Below are 18,367 nucleotides of genomic sequence, written 5' to 3'. Positions count from 1 at the left end.
ATGTTTTTTTTCTTTTAAAAGAGTGATCTGAAAACAATGAGTTAAAAATGAATAAACAAACAAACATAGCAAAACACAAATTGGATTGCAATTTTATTTATGTTTTCATCTTTATAAAACTGCAACCCAATTTGTGTTTGACTATGTTTGTTTGTTTATTCATTTTTAACTCATTGTTTTCATATCATTTTTTTTAAAAAACTCATTATTTTATTATAAATACAATGAATTTCTTTATTTTTATTTTAAAATGCAATGAATTTTATTTAGTTATGTTGATGGTGTTTTACTGATAAATTTAACGATGATCATGTGGAGGAACACATACATTTGTTTCTTTTTGTCAATAAGAAAGAACTCAAAAGTTCAAAAAAAAACACACAAAGAATTCAAATACGAACATAACAATTATACATTTTATTTTAATTTTTCTTTTGAAACACATCATTTTATTTTTCATTTCACTGAAGTGTCTTATCAATATTTTCACTATTTTCTCTAGATCAAGTTATTTCTTACCAATACTAGCAATCTAGTATACTACCTTGACCCTTCAATTCAACTACTACGAGTCTACGAGGATATGATACGATCGAGGATACGATTCTTCTCTAGCTATACTTGGTGTTTTATAACGTGTGATACTATACCAACCCATTTAATTATTACTTCGTTTACGTTACGTTCTAGTTAATTAAATTCTTTACTACTTCGACTTTCTTGTGTACGTTCTAGTTAACCTTTTGTGAAAACGTTTCTGTGAGCTCATTTTTGAGTGGTTTTTGGTGTTAAAAAGTCAACCTTTCTCTGCCATATACCAAATGTATAAGTACACTTCACCAAAAAATTTGAGCTGCAAACTATAGTATTCATATCTAAATAATTTTGTCAGTATGTTTTTGCTAGATTTTCTTTTTATTATGAGACTCAAACATATGAAAACAATGAGTTTTTTTAAAAAAAAAATATGGCTCTTAAAACAATGAATTGAAATGAATAAACAAATAAACATAACAAAACATAAATTGGATTGCAGTTTCAAAAAGATGAAAAATAAATAAATTTTTATTTATGTTTTCATCTTTGTAAAACTGTAATCCAATTTGTGTTTTGCTATGTTTATTTGTTTATTCATTTTTAACTCATTGTTTTAAGAACTATTTTTTTTAAAAAACCATTGTTTTTATTATAAATACAATGATTTTTTTATTTTAAAATGCAATGAATTTTATTTAATTATGTTGATGGTGTTTACTAATAAATTTAACGATGATCATGTGGAACACATGCATTTGTTTCTTTTTGTCAAAAAGTAAATGAATGTTTAAAGATCTGTCTTTCTGCTCAGTTAACTCATTATCAAGATCTGTCATTATGGCTGTTATGGAGATTATGGAAAAGTAGAAACATGCTACTTTTTCAGAGAAAACAGATCCATTGGAGAACATTAATTCAGTATGCGAGACAGGATGCTGCAGAATGGAAAAAGGAAGACGTCCAAGATTTCAATCACAATGCAAGATCGGTTAACGGATACAGAGGAGCTTCAACAAGATGGGAGAGACCAGACACAGGATGGGTGAAATGTAATGTTGATTGCACTTTTGTGGATCAAAATACTCATACTACTGCGGGTTGGATAGTGAGAGATGAACATGGAGCTTATAAGGGTGCAGCTCATGCACGAGGCAAACAAGTACTGACTGTTTTGGAAAGCGAATTACAGGGGATTTTGATGGCTTTACAGCATTGTTGGTCACAAGGACATCGGAGGATAATTATTGAAGGGGATAATATTAAGGCCATGGATCTTCTAAATGATAAGTTGCTACATTTCTCAAGCTACAACTGGATTCGAGAGATTCGCTGGTGGAAGCAAAAGTTTGAGCAGGTGGTGTTCAAGTGGATTAAAAGAGAAGGAAACAAAGCGGCAGACAAGTTGGCAAAACAAATGTTGGAATATCAAAGTTCTTTCAGTTTCTATTATTATGTTCCTTCTTTCCTCTCAAACATATTACATGAGGATTATGTATTATCTCAACATCATTAATAAAGCTCGCTGTTAAAAAAAAAAAAAGAATTCAAAAGTTCAAAAAACACAAAGAATTCAAATGCGAACATAACGAAAGTGCATTTTATTTTAATTTTTATCCTTTGAAACACATCATTTTATTTTTATTTTACTGATGTTTCTTATCAATATTTTTTCACTAGTTTCTTTAGATCAGGTTATTTCTTACCAATACTAGCAATCTAGTATACTACATTCAACTACTACGAGGATACGATTCTTCTCTAGCTATACTCAGTGTTTTATAACGTGTGGTACTATGCCAACCCATTTATTACTTCGTTTACGTTACGTTCTAGTTAATTAAATTCTTTACAGCTTCGACTTTCTTGTGCTATAGTTAACCTTTTGTCAAAACGTTTCTGTAAGCTCATTTTTGAGTGGTTTTTGGTTTTACAAAGTCAGCCTTTCTCTGCCATATACCACACGTATATAAGAACACTTCACCATAAGGATTCCTTTCAAAACTCTTCTGGACCCTGGTTGTCAATGTGTGTATTATTACATCATCTTTGATATAAAAGAAAAAAGATGCTGACATCAGTTACAACTCCATCAACAAAAAACGGACAACGTCATCAAAGATCATTGTCGGTCCCACACACACACCAAAAGACCAAGAGAGTATTATATAAAAAGATACTCCATCAATCACTTATTCACCACAAAGAACGAAAACGCACAGAAACCACTTGATACTTCTAGAGTCATATCAAGATCCAGATTACGATAAACGTTCTTCTTCAATCTTCACACAACCTTTGTGAGAAAATCTTTAAAATTAGGTTAAAAACACAAACATATGGAGAGCAAAGACTTCGACACTTACAGTGAGCGCAAAGCTTTCGATGAGACGAAAGAAGGTGTCAAAGGCCTCGTCGATGCTCATGTCACCGAGATTCCTCGCATATTCCGTCTCCCTCAAGACTTCTTATCCGATAAGAAACCTTCTGTTTCCTCCTCTGATCCCGCAATCCCTATCATCGACTTTGCAGACGTCCACGTCTCGCGTGAACATATCGTTGAGAAGATCAAAGACGCTGCAGGGAACTGGGGTTTTTTCCAGGTGATCAATCATGGCGTTCCTTTAAACGTTCTTGAAGAGATCCAAGAAGGAGTTCGAAGGTTCTTTGAGCAAGATCCGGAGGTTAAGAAAGCTTACTTCACCCGTGACGCCGCCAAGACATTTGTATACAATAGTAACTTTGATCTGTATGGCTCTTCTTTATGCGTTGGCTGGAGAGACAGCTTCGCTTGTTACATGTCTCCTCATCCTCCAAATCCTGAAGAGCTCCCTGTGGTTTGCAGGTAACTTTTTTTATTCTCTAGAGGTTCTGGACCGAAAGCCAGTACATCCTCTAGGGCGAAACCCAAACCATTTTAAGTTGACTATCTTTGTAGAAAAGCAAACCTCTCCTAACGAGAATTGGACCCATGACTCTTTAATTAATACCTACTAGATAATATAAGCATTTTATGCTTTTAGCCACTATGCCAACTCTTTAGTTGGTAGGTACATAACTTTCTCTTTCAAGAATCGTCTCACAAAACGTTTTGAGTCATGATTGTAATATATAATATCATATATACTGGTTCAGGGATGCTATGATCGAACACACGAAGCATATAAAGAGCTTAGGTGTCTTGCTTTTTGAACTCTTGTCGGAAGCTCTCGGTCTGAGCTCTGATAAGCTTAAGAGCATGGACTGTATGAAGGGTTTTCTTATGATATGCCACTACTACCCTCCATGTCCTCAACCTGACTTAACCATCGGCACAAATAACCATTCAGACAACTCTTTCCTCACTGTTCTTCTTCAAGACCAAGTCGGTGGCCTTCAGATTCATCATCAAGACCATTGGGTCGATGTTACACCTATTCCCGGGGCTCTTGTTATCAACATAGGAGATTTCTTGCAGGCAAAAGCTCATTAATCTATTTTTAATATATTTATAACACTTTTGTTGAGAATCTGAGAGATGTCTTTGATATGCAGCTTATAACCAACGACAAGTTCATAAGCGCAGAGCATAGGGTGCTTTCAAACATAAATGAAACGAGGATTTCAGTAGCGAGCTTTTTCAGCACGAGTATGCTTCCGAATGCAACTGTTTATGGCCCTATCAAAGAGCTTCTCTCTAAAGAAAACCCTCCAAAATACAGAGAGTTTACTTTAGAAGAGTATACAAAAGGATACTTTAAAAAGGGCCTTGATGGAACATCTTATCTGTCCAATTTCAAGATATGACAAAGAATAATACAAAACGTCTTTACAAAAATAGTACAAAACGTCTGGTATGTTGTAACTTGTAATATATTTGTTGTAACTTGTAAGATACTTTTGTATTTCATGCATATCTATTTGGCCAGTCTTTGTTACATTGTCACTTCTCTAAACTATTTGAACCAAAAAGAACAAAAAAGAGCTTTGGATGGGATCTAAAGCTTCAAACTCCATTTACTTACGTTTTTGACCCTTGAAAGTTGTTTACTATAGAAAGCTAGATGATATTTGTCTTAGTCTTAACAAATTTTTACTTAGCCAAACCAAACTGATCAAAATAATTTGGTATGTTATGTTGTTACAGTCATTTAATTATCTTGATTAATTTAGTGATTTGTTTTGGTGTGGAGGGATGCTATGAGAAACACTGAGTTTCTAGCTCTTATGTTTTTTTTCCTTCTGGACTTTCATTAAAATAGAAAACAGAATACAACAAACAAAAGCAACAATAAAACTTAATCAACCCAATATCAATTGGCATCAATTAACAACACAAAACAACCACCTCCTTCCATCGGAGCTAACATCAAACAACAAAACAGCGCCACCACCTCCTTCCTTCGGAGCCACCACCTCCTTCCTTCGGAGTTCTAGCTCCTTATGTTTATGGTCTTTTTTTTAACAGTACTTTGTACAGTATGTGTCAACTCAAACGTTCTTGACGTTGTAGAAAACGTGAACTTTGTGTAAGTGCTTTAGGACTTTGGTACTTGAGATTTTGTACCATAGCTAGTTTGTATTTTATGTTCTCATGGGATATTAACAAGAGTCCTTATCTTGAAGAGGACAACTGCTTACTCAAGATATAGATGAAACACAAATATCTAACATCAATCTAGAATGTTTTTGAATTGAATGTTAAATTTATTCAAATCAAATCCTTTATCTACATCAAGTACAACTTAGTTTGAAAGTGTAAAAGAATAAAAAACCATCCTTTTTACGTTATGTTGGTGCTTATTATTTTGCTTTTTTTAATAACTTGAAATTTGACAGATCATGTTATCCATTTGTGTACTCTTTTATCATCTCTGACTGTAAGAGGTTTCTTCAGAGAGAAGCTCTTTAAGCTGTGGAGTTTAGATTCGTAGGATAGCAGAAGAAGCAGGCGACTGAAATCCTCGGTCCAACTCTATTTGCAAGCACGCTATGGTTCACGCTTATGAACTTGTTGTTAGTCATAATCTACACAAACCAAACAAAACGTGAGACATAAACTCAATGCATCTCTTACCAAAACCTCTGGTTCTATGTATCATGTCTCTTATAAGTTATGCATCAGTGATATCACCTGCAAGAAATCTCCGACGTTGATGATAAGAGCCCCGGGAATAGGCGTTACATCGACCCAACAGTCTTGATAAAGTACTTGAAGATCACCGATTTGATCTTGAAAAAAGAATAGTGATGATAGTGTTGTCCGTATGTTTCCTTGTGCCCAAAGTTAGGTCAGGTCGTGGGCAGGGAGGGTACTAATGACAGATCATTTGCAAACCATTTGTGCAATTCATCCCGTTAAGAATCTCAGGGCTCAAACCAAGAGCTTCTGAAATGAGTTCAAAGATCAGACCACCTAACCTCTTCACATGATCCGAGTATCCAATCATAGCATCCCTGCAAGCCACTGGGAGCTCCTCAGAGTTTGGAAGATCAGGAGCCATGTAACAAGCGAAGCTGTCTCTCCAGTTACCAACAGACAAATCTTCACGTTCGAAACTGTTAAAGAAATCGAATGTCTTGGTGTGGTCTCGCGAGAAGTAAGATTTCTTAACCTCAGGATCTTCCTCATGAAACCTAACAACTCCATCTTTGATCTCTTCAAGAACAGTTAAAGGAACACCATGGTTGATCACCTGGAACATTCCCCACTTCTCTGCAGCGTCTTTGATCTCCTCTGCTACACGTTCACGTGATAGTGCATCCTCGTGGACGCTTGTGAAGTCTATGACAGGGACTGAGAAGTCTTCCAAGTCATCTTTCGTTTCATAATTTGAGTTTTAGGCCATTTTTTGTATTTGTTTTATATGTTTTCGTTCAAGATTTCTCACAAAGGCTGCATATATATAATAGATAGAGACAATAAAATGGAAGAGGAAGAGACCAGGCATGAGGCAACAGAAGAGACACGTGGAAAAGATCATTCAATGCATGAGAAGCGTCAGGACAAGATTTAGACTTTTAGAGTTTTGTTTTGTTTTGTTAACTTTTTACCTTTTACGTTATAACCGTTCACTTCAGTTCATGTTCAAGACAAATTCATGTTTCTTATTGTATACAGACAACAAGTACAAAATCATTTATAGAAATATCTTTTATTATTTTATCCATACATCTATCAGAAGATATATATAATATAAGCTTTATTCCGTCTTGTTCTTGGGATGATCATCACAAGGAGCAAAGAGTCAAGAGACACACACACATTCATACTTCTACATGTTAGGTTTTATAGTAATAGCAAAAGCGAGAATAACATTAAAGCTTTATCTTTGATCATTTCTAACCATTTTTCCCCAAACTTGTAGCAATCTGATCAGAAGAATCTTGAATACCTTCCAGATTCTTCCCTTCTGATACGAGCGAGCAAGAATGAGAAACCATGAACACACTCCTAACACTCGAAGAAGAAGAAGACTCAGCAGTAGAAAACAAACCCCTTTCTTCTTCTTCTCTAATAACTTCATTGAATCCTCTAAGTTTCTTCATCTCTCTCTCTTCATCTTCTTCAACGGGTTTCACTCTCTTTGACCCATTGTAACGAACATCCAACGGTACTTGCTGGTCATTAGACGACGGGCAAAGACCATGTTCTTTAACGGTATTAGCAGCCTCTAAGGCCTCGAAGCTATCAGCTACAATCTCATCAGGCGCTGCTCCGATCATGATCTGTGCCTCACGAGTTCTTGATATAGCTTTGGTCAGCAGCTCACGAGCTGTGTCGATATCTACGATGGGTTTGGCGTAGTTAGTTCCGAGTTCCACACCGGAAGCTTTGAGTACGGTTAATGGAGCGTCCCATGGATGATGGATCCATTCAGTTGGCAACCTCGCCAGCTCGGGTAGCCATTGCCTTATGTACTCTCCTTCCGGGTCATACTTTGCTCCTTGTATCTGAAACCAAACGATACAGACATTCTCTGAGACTTCTCAATCAGACAAACAGACAACAACAGCAAATAGTCTCATGTAGCCTAAAACAATAAAGTAGGTCATTAGCTCAACTAGAAAGGACCTGGTCATTATGTGAGAGGTCCTCTGTCTACTGAAACAGAACTAATATTACAATTTCTAGTTTTGGGGTTTAGGGGGATTACTGTTTTCAAACCCGAACTTCTCGGTTAGGCCTGGGCAATAAAACCGGAACCTAAGAACAAACTGGAAGTGAACTGAAATAATCCGAAACCCTCAAATAGCTGAATGGTTCCTAAATTTATATTTCTAAAATAACCGAAATAATAAGAACTCCTAATCCTATCCAAACTATCGAATGGATATTCAAACTGTCCATGCCTACTCTCGGTATTCAAAAATAAAAGAAAAAAATAAAAAACTAAAAGATGAGTATAAAAGTTTACTGCAGGATTGTCCAAGCGATCAAGCTCGTGGCCATCAGGCAAGCTCCCGGAGATATACTGCCATCCAATGATGTCACACTCCAAATCAGCATCCAAAAGAGTATCCCAAAAATACTTCATCCCCCATTTCCACGGAAGGAGAAGAAACTTCACAGCAAAGCTCGAAACAATCACTCTAATCCTGTTATGCATCCATCCAGTAGCCCAAAGCTCTCTCATCCCAGCATCCACCAACGGATAACCAGTCCTGCCTTGCCTCCACGCCTTGAACTTCTCGACATCAGCATCCCAAGGGAAGAAACGGAGATGACTCAGCAAAGACTGCTCGTGAGTAAAAGGGAAGTTGAAACATATGTAACGAGAGTAGTCTCTTAGACCGATCCCTCTGAGGAAAAGATCAGCACTTTCTTCTCCTTCACCCTTCTTGTCTCTCACCCATATGATCTGTTTCATCCTAGCGCATTGGAACACGCGTCTGACGCTTATCTCCCCGAAATGGAGATAAGGAGAGAGCAGCGACGTCGAGTTCCCAACGACTTTCTTGCTGTTCTTTGCGTAGTCTATGAGCTGCTTCTCGATGAACTCGTTTAGTATCTTGTCAGCGTTGCTCCACCCTGGTGACCAAGCTCTGGTTAGCAACGCATTGCTCGGCTTCTCGGCCTCGTTTTCTAGTCCTAGCTCTTCAATTGAACACGCCCAAACCGTTTCAGCTGTTAACACAAAAGAAAACACACACAAATCAAACTGTTATATGTCAAGTTGAAAAATGTTTTTTTTTTTTAAATTTAAAAATGCTATTTACCTGCAGTGAGAGGAACCAAGCGCCAAGGAGGAGGAAGCACAACGGATTCAACAGACATGTCTAAGCACTTCTTCCAGTAAGAATTAAAACTAGTATAAGGTTTGCCCTTTTCACAGTATATCTCCCACGGCTCATACAATAGATCACCGTTGTAGCTTTGCACAGAGACACCACGTTGCACTAGTTTCTCCTTCACGGTATGGTCCCTAACCAACGAAACAGGATCTACAACAAGGAAAGGGTAACTTCATATCAACCTCAGCTGAATGAACAAGAGATAGAGATTGAGAAAAGAGTAAGTACCGTAGAGGTGATTAAAGACGACTTTAGTAGCACCGGTTGCACGAACACAGTCCAAGATAGCTGAAACGGTGTTATGGGTTTTGATCAAAGTAAGCTGAGAACCAAGAGCCTTCAAGGATTGGCTCAAGTGAGCAAGTGATTGTTTCATCCACCATCTAGAAGCTCTTCCTGGATAAAACTGTCCTTCTTCTTCGGGACACCAGATGAAAACAGGGAACACGGATCCTTCGTGAGCAGCGGCTGCTAATGCAGGGTTATCCTCTATCCTTAGGTCCCTTCTGAACCAAACTATCGTCTTTTTGTTTGTCGACATGCTTTATTATAACCAGAGATATCAAGACACAAACTCAGCTAAACTCCACCACTCTCTGTCCAAATAATTACCAAACTATAAATCAAAAATCTTTAAAACCCTTTACCTCAAAAAAAGAGAAAGCAAGATACTTTCAACTCAAAGATCAATTGTCTACTAGATGAAAGCATGTTCAAGAAGTACATGTTTGAATAAAAATCAAAAATTTCGTAACTTTTTTACCGGAACTTAATCAGAGTTGAGGGCAGAGATCTTTGAGCAGCTTTGGATCTTGAGGAGAAAGAAGAACTTTGGAGTTGTGAAGGGTGATTGATTATTGATGGCCGACCTCTGCTTCCTATTTTGGGTATGAAAGTTAAAAGACTTTGAGATCTAAATGACAATACCCATGATGAAGAGTGTTGTATGTATTGCAATAATGCGCAAATAATATTTCAGTACAGAGACAAAAGCAGCCAACTTTATCCACAACTAGTGGCGTTGGAATTTAATTGGTTTTTTTTTTACCCATCTCATTTTTCATTTGCTCTTGTAAGATTTTCATGGGGATCATCATCATCATCAACGAACAAACTTTTTGGTATAAGTAGATATTTTACAAGGAATCGAATGTCGTTTTGCTTTTTATAAAAGAACATTTTATATTGGGCCTATAAAGTGCAGTGAATAATCATCTTCTCTTACGTTGTCTAACGTTGGGTGGTTCACTGGTTCATGAACACGATTCAGGTCATGCCCACTTTTGGTTGAATCCACTGAATATTACTATAAAGGCTTAAAGATAAGAACTTGATTCTCATTTCCTACTGGAGTCTAATCAAGATCCACTGCTTTTTTATTACTTTACAAAAGTTAAAGTTAAACATTAAATTCTCTTGTTTGGTGCACACAAAAAAACAAGATTCAATTCTCTTAAAACTTTGAATATTTGTATTTCGACATCCCTATGACTCGAATCCTAGTTTAGTGGACCAGTGCCTAATGCCTATTGTTTATGATTCGATTTCTAATTTCAGTTTAGTAAATGTTATTTTTTATTGCTAAGGGTAAAAACCAAATCAGACACAAAGAAAAACAGAGTACATGAATATCAGCTCAGGGACAGTGTTTGGAGATCTTTTAAACACACTTTTTATTTCAACAAAGCCCTCAAAGCTTTGTTTATCTCACACCTGATTGAGACGAAGAGTATTGGTTTAAGAGAGGCATGAGTATGCCAAGTCCTTCTCTTCCTTCAGCTCCTCTGCAGTCAAATCCATCTTCTTCCTTGATACTTCATCGATAGGAAGCCCTAAATCATACAAATTCACGTTAGTATATGAGAACTTGAGTATTTTGAGTTGTTAAAAGCGTGTCTTACTACCTTGGACAATACTCCACTCTCCATTGCGGCAAGTGACAGGGAAGGAGTAGATAAGTCCTGATGGAACGTTGTAAGAGCCATCTGAGTATACTCCCATGGAAACAAATGTCCCCTGAGAATTGAAACCAAAGAAAAAATGTCAGAACGGCTACAAGAAAATAATAAACACATTCTGAATAATGGGAGAAGAGTTTAGTTATGAACCTCTGGAGTTCCAAGGACCCAGTCACGGATGTGGTCACATGCAGAGCTAGCAGCAGAGAGTGCACTAGACAACTTCCTCGCCTTGATGATTGCAGCTCCACGTTGCTGAACCGTAGTGATGAACTCTCCATTCAACCACTCATCGTTCTTGACGAGCTCGCGGACAGGCTTTTCTCCAGAAGATGTCTGCACCTTAGCGTGGTTGACATCAGGGTACTGTGTGGATGAGTGGTTACCCCAGATAATCACGTTCTTAACATCAGAGACAGGCACGCTCAACCTCTCAGAGATCTGACCCAAGGCCCTGTTGTGGTCAAGCCTTGTCAAACAAGTGATGTTCTTCTCAGGGATGGATGGTGCAAATTCCTTGAGGATCAATGCGTTGGTGTTGGCAGGGTTTGCAACAACAAGAACCTGAAAAATAACATAAAAATAAAAAAACAAGAGAAATGTCTTGAGCAAGAGGGTCACAAACATGGATGTAGTGGCCTCATTCAAAGAAACTTTTTTTTTAAAAAAAGGCAAACATATCTAAATTACCTTGCAGTTAGGAGCGGCATGCTTCTCCAAGGCAGCAGCCTGGGACTTGTAAATGGAGACATTCTTGGACATGACATCCTTCCTCTCCATACCTTCTTTCCTGGGGAAACCACCAACCATAACAGCAACGTTGACTCCAGTACATCCCTCAACGGCATCAGTTGTAGCAACAACACCTGATTAATACACACGTTCAAAATATTAGTTATCTCTCTCTCACTTTGAAATATTCACATTAAAAAAAATCTTTATCACAAAACACGAAAACACAGCTTGGTGAAAACAGTGAGTGTTACCTTTGAGAAGAGGGAAAGCAGCATCGATCAACTCCATCTTGACACCGTTGAGAGCTTCAGCAGCAGGAGGAATATCCAACATGTGGAGGATCACAGGCTGGTCAGCACCAAGCATGATACCCCTTGCAATCATAGGAACAAGTGCGTATCCAATTTGTCCTGCGCCAAAATTACAATACTTTCATTCACCAACTACAATCCAATTACAACCAAAACCGGTTTCAATTCATGTCGACGTTGAACCAAAACCGGCATGAATGCTACAAAGCAAAGGAAGATACCACAACTAAACCGGGGAAACAAGAACACTAAGCATCAAAATCACGGTCGTGTTTCGAGCCTAGCAAAGTAAGGATTCTCAATAAATTACATACACTTCAGATCTCATTTCAACCACCAGATTAGCAAAACCTAGAATCTACGTCTGGTTTAATCGATCGATAATGTATATACGGACGACATAACCACGACTATGCAGAGATCTGAGTACAGTGAGCTAGAGGTTTGTGATTCGCTAGACTAGCCTAAGATCCGATACTACAGGATCTGAGAGCCAGGAAGTTACCTGCAGCACCGGTAACGAGAACGCGAACTGGTTCCTTCGCCATCTGATCTAGGTCGTTGATTATCGCCGGAGAATGGATCTGTGTTTTTGAGATTTGGGAGAGGCTTTTGGTTGAATCCGTGAGAGAGCTCACTATGGCTTTCTTTTATTTATTGGTGGATGGTGGGAGATATCGAAGGTGTTTTGTCATGCCACGTCATCTAATTTAATCGTATTATCTTGAAGTAATAAATTATCTTAGATTTGCAGGATTTAAATTTGGAAAGAGGATATTCGGTGGATAATATAATTCCAATGGGTTTCTTGATGAGGAAGTCAGGCCCATATTTGTGCCCATACTTAGTGACCTTATGAGTGAGCATTTAATTGTTTTCTGATGTTCTTGGGTTATAATCACTGCTACAGGCCCAAAAGATCCAAAGAGTACAAGGCCTAATCTTTTCAATGGATTCATGGAGGAGCGTTGGCTGTTTGTTCTTGAATCTTGATCCATCCATGCTTAAGAACATCGATATAATTGTAAACGAACGTCGTGAAAGTTTTTGAGGTCAATTTTTATTACGATTTTAGGAAGCAACGACACACATTGACACATACACTACATTGAGGTGGCGAAGAAGCACGGTTTAACTCCGGCCGGTAGAGCTAGCCTAGCTCTCGGATTTGTACGTGACCTGACTTTTGTGACGAGCATGATCATCGGAACAACTACAAACTTAAAGAAGACATTGCTGCGTCAGAAGGTACAATTACAAATACACTTCTTTGTTTTAAGGTTTTTCTCTTTAAGAGTTTGTGACTACACGTGAACGTCTTTTCCCTCTCCATGATATAAGTATTTATTTATATTTTATGGACTCAAAGGTTGGATCTGGATCTCATCCCAGTGGTAACTAACCATACTAATTTATTTATTTAAACAGCTGATCAAATAATAAACCGAATAACATGAGTTAAATGGTAACTGAATAAATAAAGAAAAATCACCGATCATGAGTCAGAAACCAGTAATCACCACCGACACAATGAATGTATATACGCGTTTCAAGGATTTACAATTTTAGAGCAGGTGCAATGGAAGTCCATCACTGATCCTTAGCGTGCTTTCATATGCTGAGTTGAATAGATTTATATTATAAAAGCCAAATAATGTAAGGATTTCATCGGATCAATCCTTCCCTAAGAGGTTTAAGGACTTGATCCTTAAGACAGGTGGCAACGGGTTATTGGGCAGGTGATGTTTTGAGTTTAGTTTTGTCGGCAATGAAAGCTTCTTCTCTCCTTCGCCATGAAAGCTCCGATGAATCTCTCTTCCCCTCACCTCTCTTCTAAACCCAATCTCAGCCATCGATTTCATCTTCAACGGCTTATGAATTTCCCTCGCGTCTCTCTCTCTTTGGAAACGCGACAATCGAATCCAAAGTCCTCACCTTAGATGAAATCACAGGTCATGCTTTGTACAACACCACCATCCGTACAAAAGACCCAACGACCTCCTCTGTTCTCTCTTTCTCCATTTCCTTCATCTTTGCCATGGCTCCTTCATCTTTACCAGAGATATTCTCACCTCTGTACGCTTCTCTCTCTGTTTTTGATTCCCAGAAGCCAATCAATTTTGAAAACAAGGCAGTGAAGAAACAACAGCACTGGTAACACCATTGCAAGCTCAATCTAGATTAAAGTCCTTTACTGTTCAAAAAAATAAAAAAATTGATATTAAATTGTTAAGGATTCCAATGGTGAGTTCACCGTTGGAGCTGCTCTTACATATATATTCCGTGTGTAAAATGGGACATAAGACAGTGACTTGTCCAATAGTCAACTGGTTTTGTTCTCTTATAATCGTCCAGTCATTTTCTCAAAAACTGCAAGAATTAATTCGATTAAAGAAATTATTAAACACGAATGTGGGTAGTTGTTAATCTATTAGTAACTTAGTATTAATGATGAAACTAAACACGCAATTACGTTCGAATCTACTTGCAGAGACTCAATTGATTTGATTAAGCTTTCAAAAATATATTTATTTATTATACCGGAAAATAAATTAAAAAAGAGATAGATTTACAGCAGTCGACAGTGTAGACAGAGATAGCGACCTTTTAAAGCTGTACAAGGGGGAAGCCGCACTGTACTTATCTCACCAAAATAGGGATAAAAAATCATTTCGCCAGTGGAAAAAGGCTTTATATCTATAATTCCCCGTGAGATCTAAATCTGTAAAGTTATTCGTCATTCCCATTCTCGGATCTCTCATTTGCCTTACGACTCTTCTTGAGGTCTTGTTCTTCTGTGAGTTTTTCTATATTTTCCTCTTGTAATCAATGAATGTTTCAGTTTTCCCGGGAAATTGATAATTTCATTGCCCAGAAAATGGAAACGCTACTTATCACTCTCTACTCTCAGATCTACTAGTTCAATTTAGTTCAAAAAAAAATTAATATTTTTTTTGTCTAGAGGAAGAACAAAACTGTTTCCACTTAACTTTATGTTATGTTTCAATATGCTAAGGTTTTGTTACTGACCAAACTAAACACCGATCTGAATCTTCTTCCATTGTCCGGTCTGTGTTTTTATTCCATTCATTTATTGTTAACTTTGAAAATTTGTTGCCACTAACTATATATCTCACACTTTTGACTGTGTTTAAAGTCTTATGGATTCTTCTCTTTCTTTATTTTTACAGAGAAACTCTGCATCAGACAGAGAAAGAGAGGAAAGTCTTCGTTTAGGAAGAAGCTCTTTTCCTTCTTTGGTTTTTGTGTGAGGAAGCTGCGTTTTGATGATGAGAGCGAGATCTGATGGAGGCCAAAAGAAGCGCCTCATTGCTTCGTTCTGCATAGTGGCTTTACTCCTCTGTTTCTTGTATATGTACTATGGTTCCTCTAGCCAAGGTGCATCAGCTTTGGAGTATGGGAGATCACTGAGAAAACTCGGATCTTCTTATTTGGGTGGTGATGATGATGATACCAAACAGGATGGATCTGTGAGCAATGAAGAAGACAGTCTTGTCGTCGCCAAAAGCTTCCCTGTAAGTTGCTTTTTCCAAAAGCTTCCCTGTATGCTTAAGGCAGAGCTAACTTTTGTTATTATGTATATGTTTTAAGGTTTGTGATGACAGGCACTCAGAGATCATTCCTTGCTTAGATAGGAACTTCATCTACCAGATGAGATTGAAGCTTGATCTATCGCTAATGGAACACTACGAACGCCATTGTCCTCCTCCCGAAAGAAAGTTCAACTGTTTGATTCCTCCTCCATCTGGCTACAAGGTTCCTATCAAGTGGCCTAAGAGCAGAGATGAAGTCTGGCAAGCCAACATACCTCACACTCACCTCGCTAAAGAGAAGTCTGATCAGAACTGGATGGTTGTCAAAGGCGACAAGATCAATTTCCCTGGTGGTGGCACTCACTTCCATTACGGTGCTGATAAGTACATTGCATCCATAGCTAATGTAACCCCTCTTACTTAAACTTTTTCATTAATGATAATATGCAATGTTTTAAAAATCTGAAAAATCCGATTTATATGATTTAAATCGGTTTAAACCGTTAAAAATCAGTTAAAAGTAGTCTAAATTGATCTAAATTGGTATAAATATGTTTAATTAAAAGCTATAATGTTAGTGTAAATTCTTAAATTTGTATTATTATTTTTTGTATAATTTTAGTGTAAATCCTTAAATTTTTATTGTTATTTTTGTATGTGTAATTCTTATAGTTCATCAAATAATTTTATAATTAGATATAAAGAACTAAATTTTCTAATGTAAATATGTGTTTCTAACGGCTTCTTGTGACTTGCAGATGCTTAACTTTTCCAACGGTGTATTAAACGATGAAGGGAGGTTAAGAACGGTTCTTGACGTTGGATGTGGAGTTGCTAGTTTTGGAGCTTACCTCCTCTCCTCTGACATAATCGCAATGTCATTAGCTCCCAACGACGTTCACCAGAACCAAATCCAGTTTGCGTTAGAGAGAGGCATCCCTGCTTACCTCGGTGTCTTAGGCACCAAGAGACTTCCTTACCCGAGCAGATCCTTCGAGTTTGCTCATTGCTCTCGGTGTAGGATCGACTGGCTTCAAAGAGACGGCATCCTTCTCCTCGAGCTTGACCGTGTGCTAAGACCTGGAGGCTATTTCGCTTATTCGTCCCCTGAAGCTTACGCGCAGGACGAAGACAGTTTGAGGATATGGAAGGAGATGAGTGGTATTGTTGAGAGGATGTGTTGGAGAATCGCTGCTAAAAGAAACCAAACTGTTGTTTGGCAGAAACCGTTGAGTAATGACTGTTACTTGGAGAGAGAGCCTGGGACGCAGCCTCCTCTTTGTCGCTCGGATGCTGATCCTGATGCGGTTTATGGTGTGTCGATGGAAGCTTGCATCACTCCTTACTCCAAGCGTAAGTACTTTCTTTCTGAGAGAGACATACTTAGTGTAAATTCTGGAAGTATCTTAAAATCTTGTGCACCAGTAAAAAGACTAGCATTTGTTGGACCGGTCCACGCTTTGTAGGGCTAGGATAATTACTTTTGATAAATATGTATTCGTATAAGAAGAAAAAAATCGGGTTTTGAGGCTACTATAGTATTGGGTTTAGGAGTTATAAACATATAATAATATACACATCATAAGGTATTTGCTTCAATCGTTTTGGTTTCTTTGCTTTCTTTGAGTTTGATTCGCGTTTATTCACAACACTTGACTCGTTTTTTTTTGTAAAATATGTTTCTTTCTTAAATACAGATGACCATAAAACAAAGGGAAGTGGGTTAGCTCCATGGCCAGCTAGGATGACTTCTCCTCCTCCTCGTCTTGCAGACTTTGGTTATTCAACACATATGTTTGAGAAAGACACGGTACTATTACTAAGACCTGCACTGATATTTTTTTACTATTGATAAGATTATAGAACACACACAAAGAAAGAGTTTAAGCATATTGTTTAGTTGTGTTTTTCTTCTTTTTGTTTGTTTGCAGGAGCTTTGGAAACAGCAAGTGGACAGTTACTGGAACCTAATGTCTTCTAAAATCAAAGCAAACACTGTGAGGAACATAATGGACATGAAAGCTCACATGGGTTCTTTCGCAGCTGCTCTTAAAGACAAAGATGTTTGGGTTATGAACGTTGTCTCTCCCTACGGCCCCAACACTCTTAAACTGGTCTACGACCGTGGTTTAATAGGGACAAATCATAACTGGTACGTACCCTAAAAGGCTTTAAACTTTTTAACAGTAATAGTTCACATTTTCACCGTTCCTCTATTGTTAGGTGCGAGGCTTTCTCTACGTACCCTCGAACATACGATCTCTTGCACGCATGGACTGTCTTTTCAGACATTAAAAGCAAAGGATGCAGTGCGGAGGATCTATTACTTGAGATGGATAGGATTCTTAGACCTACAGGATTCATCATCATCAGAGATAAGGAGAGCATTGTTGAATCGATCAAGAGGTATATGAAGGCTCTGCATTGGGAAGTTGTGGCGTCAGAGAAGGTAACTACAGGTTCAGAACTTGACCAAGACAGTGAAGATGGTGAGAACAATGTCGTTTTCATTGTCAGGAAGAAACTGTGGCTCACCAGTGAAAGCCTTAGGAACACTGAGTGATCAAATGAAAAGCAGAAGAGAAAAAAAGAAACAAATTGTTTTATTCCCACAAGTTTTCATATAGTTTTATTTGTTTCTTTTTTGTAGTTGATTTGTACCACATAAGCAATATTATATAAATATTGAAATTAATCGTTTAAAAAAAAAATCCTTTTTGGGGACTGTTCTGATGATATTATTAGTCTTTCACTCTTTAGATTATATTTGATAAAAAATAGCTGTATAACTCGTTAGACTTAGGAGTGTACTAAATCGGAAATTTTAAATGATTTGATTTTTAATAAATTTTAGATGATTGCAGAAAATTTTGAAAATTTGGTGTGATTTTTATTAAACAATTCTAGAATCTCTTATAAAATCATAAGATTTAGATTTTAATTTTTATAACTAAGAAATTACTCTTAAAACACTTTGGAAACATTTGGTACATTAAAATCT

At 37.5% G+C, this 18,367-nt stretch overlaps 5 protein-coding genes and 1 pseudogene across 6 annotated transcripts; 3 read left to right on the top strand and 3 right to left on the bottom strand.

Moving 5' to 3' along the window:
- Window positions 1-1,408: 1,408 nt before the first annotated feature.
- Window positions 1,409-2,050, top strand: LOC130508474 (uncharacterized). The gene has a single exon (XM_057004005.1). It carries the CDS (start codon window positions 1,409-1,411, stop codon window positions 2,048-2,050), a length of 642 nt encoding a protein of 213 aa, XP_056859985.1.
- Window positions 2,051-2,724: 674 nt separating this feature from the next.
- LOC108826170 (1-aminocyclopropane-1-carboxylate oxidase homolog 6) lies at window positions 2,725-4,451 on the top strand. Its single transcript, XM_056995337.1, has 3 exons — window positions 2,725-3,379; window positions 3,670-3,991; window positions 4,069-4,451. Exons 1-3 carry the CDS (start codon window positions 2,874-2,876, stop codon window positions 4,318-4,320), a joined length of 1,080 nt encoding a protein of 359 aa, XP_056851317.1. The 5' UTR covers window positions 2,725-2,873; the 3' UTR covers window positions 4,321-4,451.
- A 556-nt stretch (window positions 4,452-5,007) lies between these two features.
- LOC108832449 (1-aminocyclopropane-1-carboxylate oxidase homolog 7-like) lies at window positions 5,008-6,353 on the bottom strand (annotated as a pseudogene).
- A 348-nt stretch (window positions 6,354-6,701) lies between these two features.
- Window positions 6,702-9,769, bottom strand: LOC108832448 (cryptochrome-1). The gene is made up of 5 exons (XM_056995317.1): window positions 9,572-9,769; window positions 9,037-9,404; window positions 8,734-8,958; window positions 7,932-8,641; window positions 6,702-7,467 (listed from the first exon to the last, which is right to left on the bottom strand). The coding sequence occupies exons 2-5, from the start codon at window positions 9,347-9,349 to the stop codon at window positions 6,856-6,858; spliced, it is 1,860 nt and encodes a 619-aa protein (XP_056851297.1). The 5' UTR covers window positions 9,350-9,404; window positions 9,572-9,769; the 3' UTR covers window positions 6,702-6,855.
- Window positions 9,770-10,365: 596 nt separating this feature from the next.
- On the bottom strand, window positions 10,366-12,477 carry LOC108832452 (malate dehydrogenase 1, cytoplasmic). Its single transcript, XM_018605937.2, has 6 exons — window positions 12,318-12,477; window positions 11,753-11,911; window positions 11,457-11,632; window positions 10,917-11,330; window positions 10,713-10,824; window positions 10,366-10,640 (listed from the first exon to the last, which is right to left on the bottom strand). Exons 1-6 carry the CDS (start codon window positions 12,358-12,360, stop codon window positions 10,546-10,548), a joined length of 999 nt encoding a protein of 332 aa, XP_018461439.1. The 5' UTR covers window positions 12,361-12,477; the 3' UTR covers window positions 10,366-10,545.
- Window positions 12,478-14,450: 1,973 nt separating this feature from the next.
- LOC108832451 (probable methyltransferase PMT8) lies at window positions 14,451-18,102 on the top strand. 2 transcript variants are annotated; one of them, XM_018605936.2, is made up of 7 exons: window positions 14,451-14,609; window positions 15,004-15,348; window positions 15,425-15,772; window positions 16,125-16,719; window positions 17,064-17,176; window positions 17,298-17,518; window positions 17,590-18,102. In XM_018605936.2, exons 2-7 carry the CDS (start codon window positions 15,100-15,102, stop codon window positions 17,927-17,929), a joined length of 1,866 nt encoding a protein of 621 aa, XP_018461438.1. In that variant the 5' UTR covers window positions 14,451-14,609; window positions 15,004-15,099; the 3' UTR covers window positions 17,930-18,102. The 2 variants fall into 2 exon arrangements, with proteins under 2 accessions (XP_018461438.1, XP_056851290.1); XM_056995310.1 differs by having other exon boundaries at window positions 14,461-14,596.
- Window positions 18,103-18,367: the final 265 nt, after the last annotated feature.

Source organism: Raphanus sativus, chromosome 2 (assembly GCF_000801105.2).
Source record: "Raphanus sativus cultivar WK10039 chromosome 2, ASM80110v3, whole genome shotgun sequence".
NCBI classification, from domain to species: Eukaryota; Viridiplantae; Streptophyta; class Magnoliopsida; order Brassicales; family Brassicaceae; genus Raphanus; species Raphanus sativus.
Note: the sequence above shows the minus strand (reverse complement) of the source record. Positions and strands in the feature narration are given on the sequence as shown.

Coding starts and splice junctions, on each gene's coding strand:
- LOC108826170 (XM_056995337.1), top strand. CDS start 2,874: ATGGAGAGCAAAGACTTCGACACTTACAGTGAGCGCAAAGCTTTCGAT. Junction 3,380..3,669: donor GAGCTCCCTGTGGTTTGCAG/GTAACTTTTTTT, acceptor ATACTGGTTCAG/GGATGCTATGATCGAACACA. Junction 3,992..4,068: donor ACATAGGAGATTTCTTGCAG/GCAAAAGCTCAT, acceptor TTTGATATGCAG/CTTATAACCAACGACAAGTT.
- LOC108832452 (XM_018605937.2), bottom strand. CDS start 12,360: ATGGCGAAGGAACCAGTTCGCGTTCTCGTTACCGGTGCTGCAG. Junction 11,331..11,456: donor ATGCCGCTCCTAACTGCAAG/GTAATTTAGATA, acceptor GTTATTTTTCAG/GTTCTTGTTGTTGCAAACCC. Junction 10,641..10,712: donor AGAGTGGAGTATTGTCCAAG/GTAGTAAGACAC, acceptor TGTATGATTTAG/GGCTTCCTATCGATGAAGTA.
- LOC108832448 (XM_056995317.1), bottom strand. CDS start 9,349: ATGTCGACAAACAAAAAGACGATAGTTTGGTTCAGAAGGGACCTAAGG. Junction 8,959..9,036: donor CGTCTTTAATCACCTCTACG/GTACTTACTCTT, acceptor TCCTTGTTGTAG/ATCCTGTTTCGTTGGTTAGG. Junction 8,642..8,733: donor CTTGGTTCCTCTCACTGCAG/GTAAATAGCATT, acceptor TTGTGTTAACAG/CTGAAACGGTTTGGGCGTGT.
- LOC108832451 (XM_018605936.2), top strand. CDS start 15,100: ATGATGAGAGCGAGATCTGATGGAGGCCAAAAGAAGCGCCTCATTGCT. Junction 16,720..17,063: donor CATCACTCCTTACTCCAAGC/GTAAGTACTTTC, acceptor TCTTAAATACAG/ATGACCATAAAACAAAGGGA. Junction 17,177..17,297: donor ATATGTTTGAGAAAGACACG/GTACTATTACTA, acceptor GTTTGTTTGCAG/GAGCTTTGGAAACAGCAAGT.
- LOC130508474 (XM_057004005.1), top strand. CDS start 1,409: ATGCTACTTTTTCAGAGAAAACAGATCCATTGGAGAACATTAATTCAG.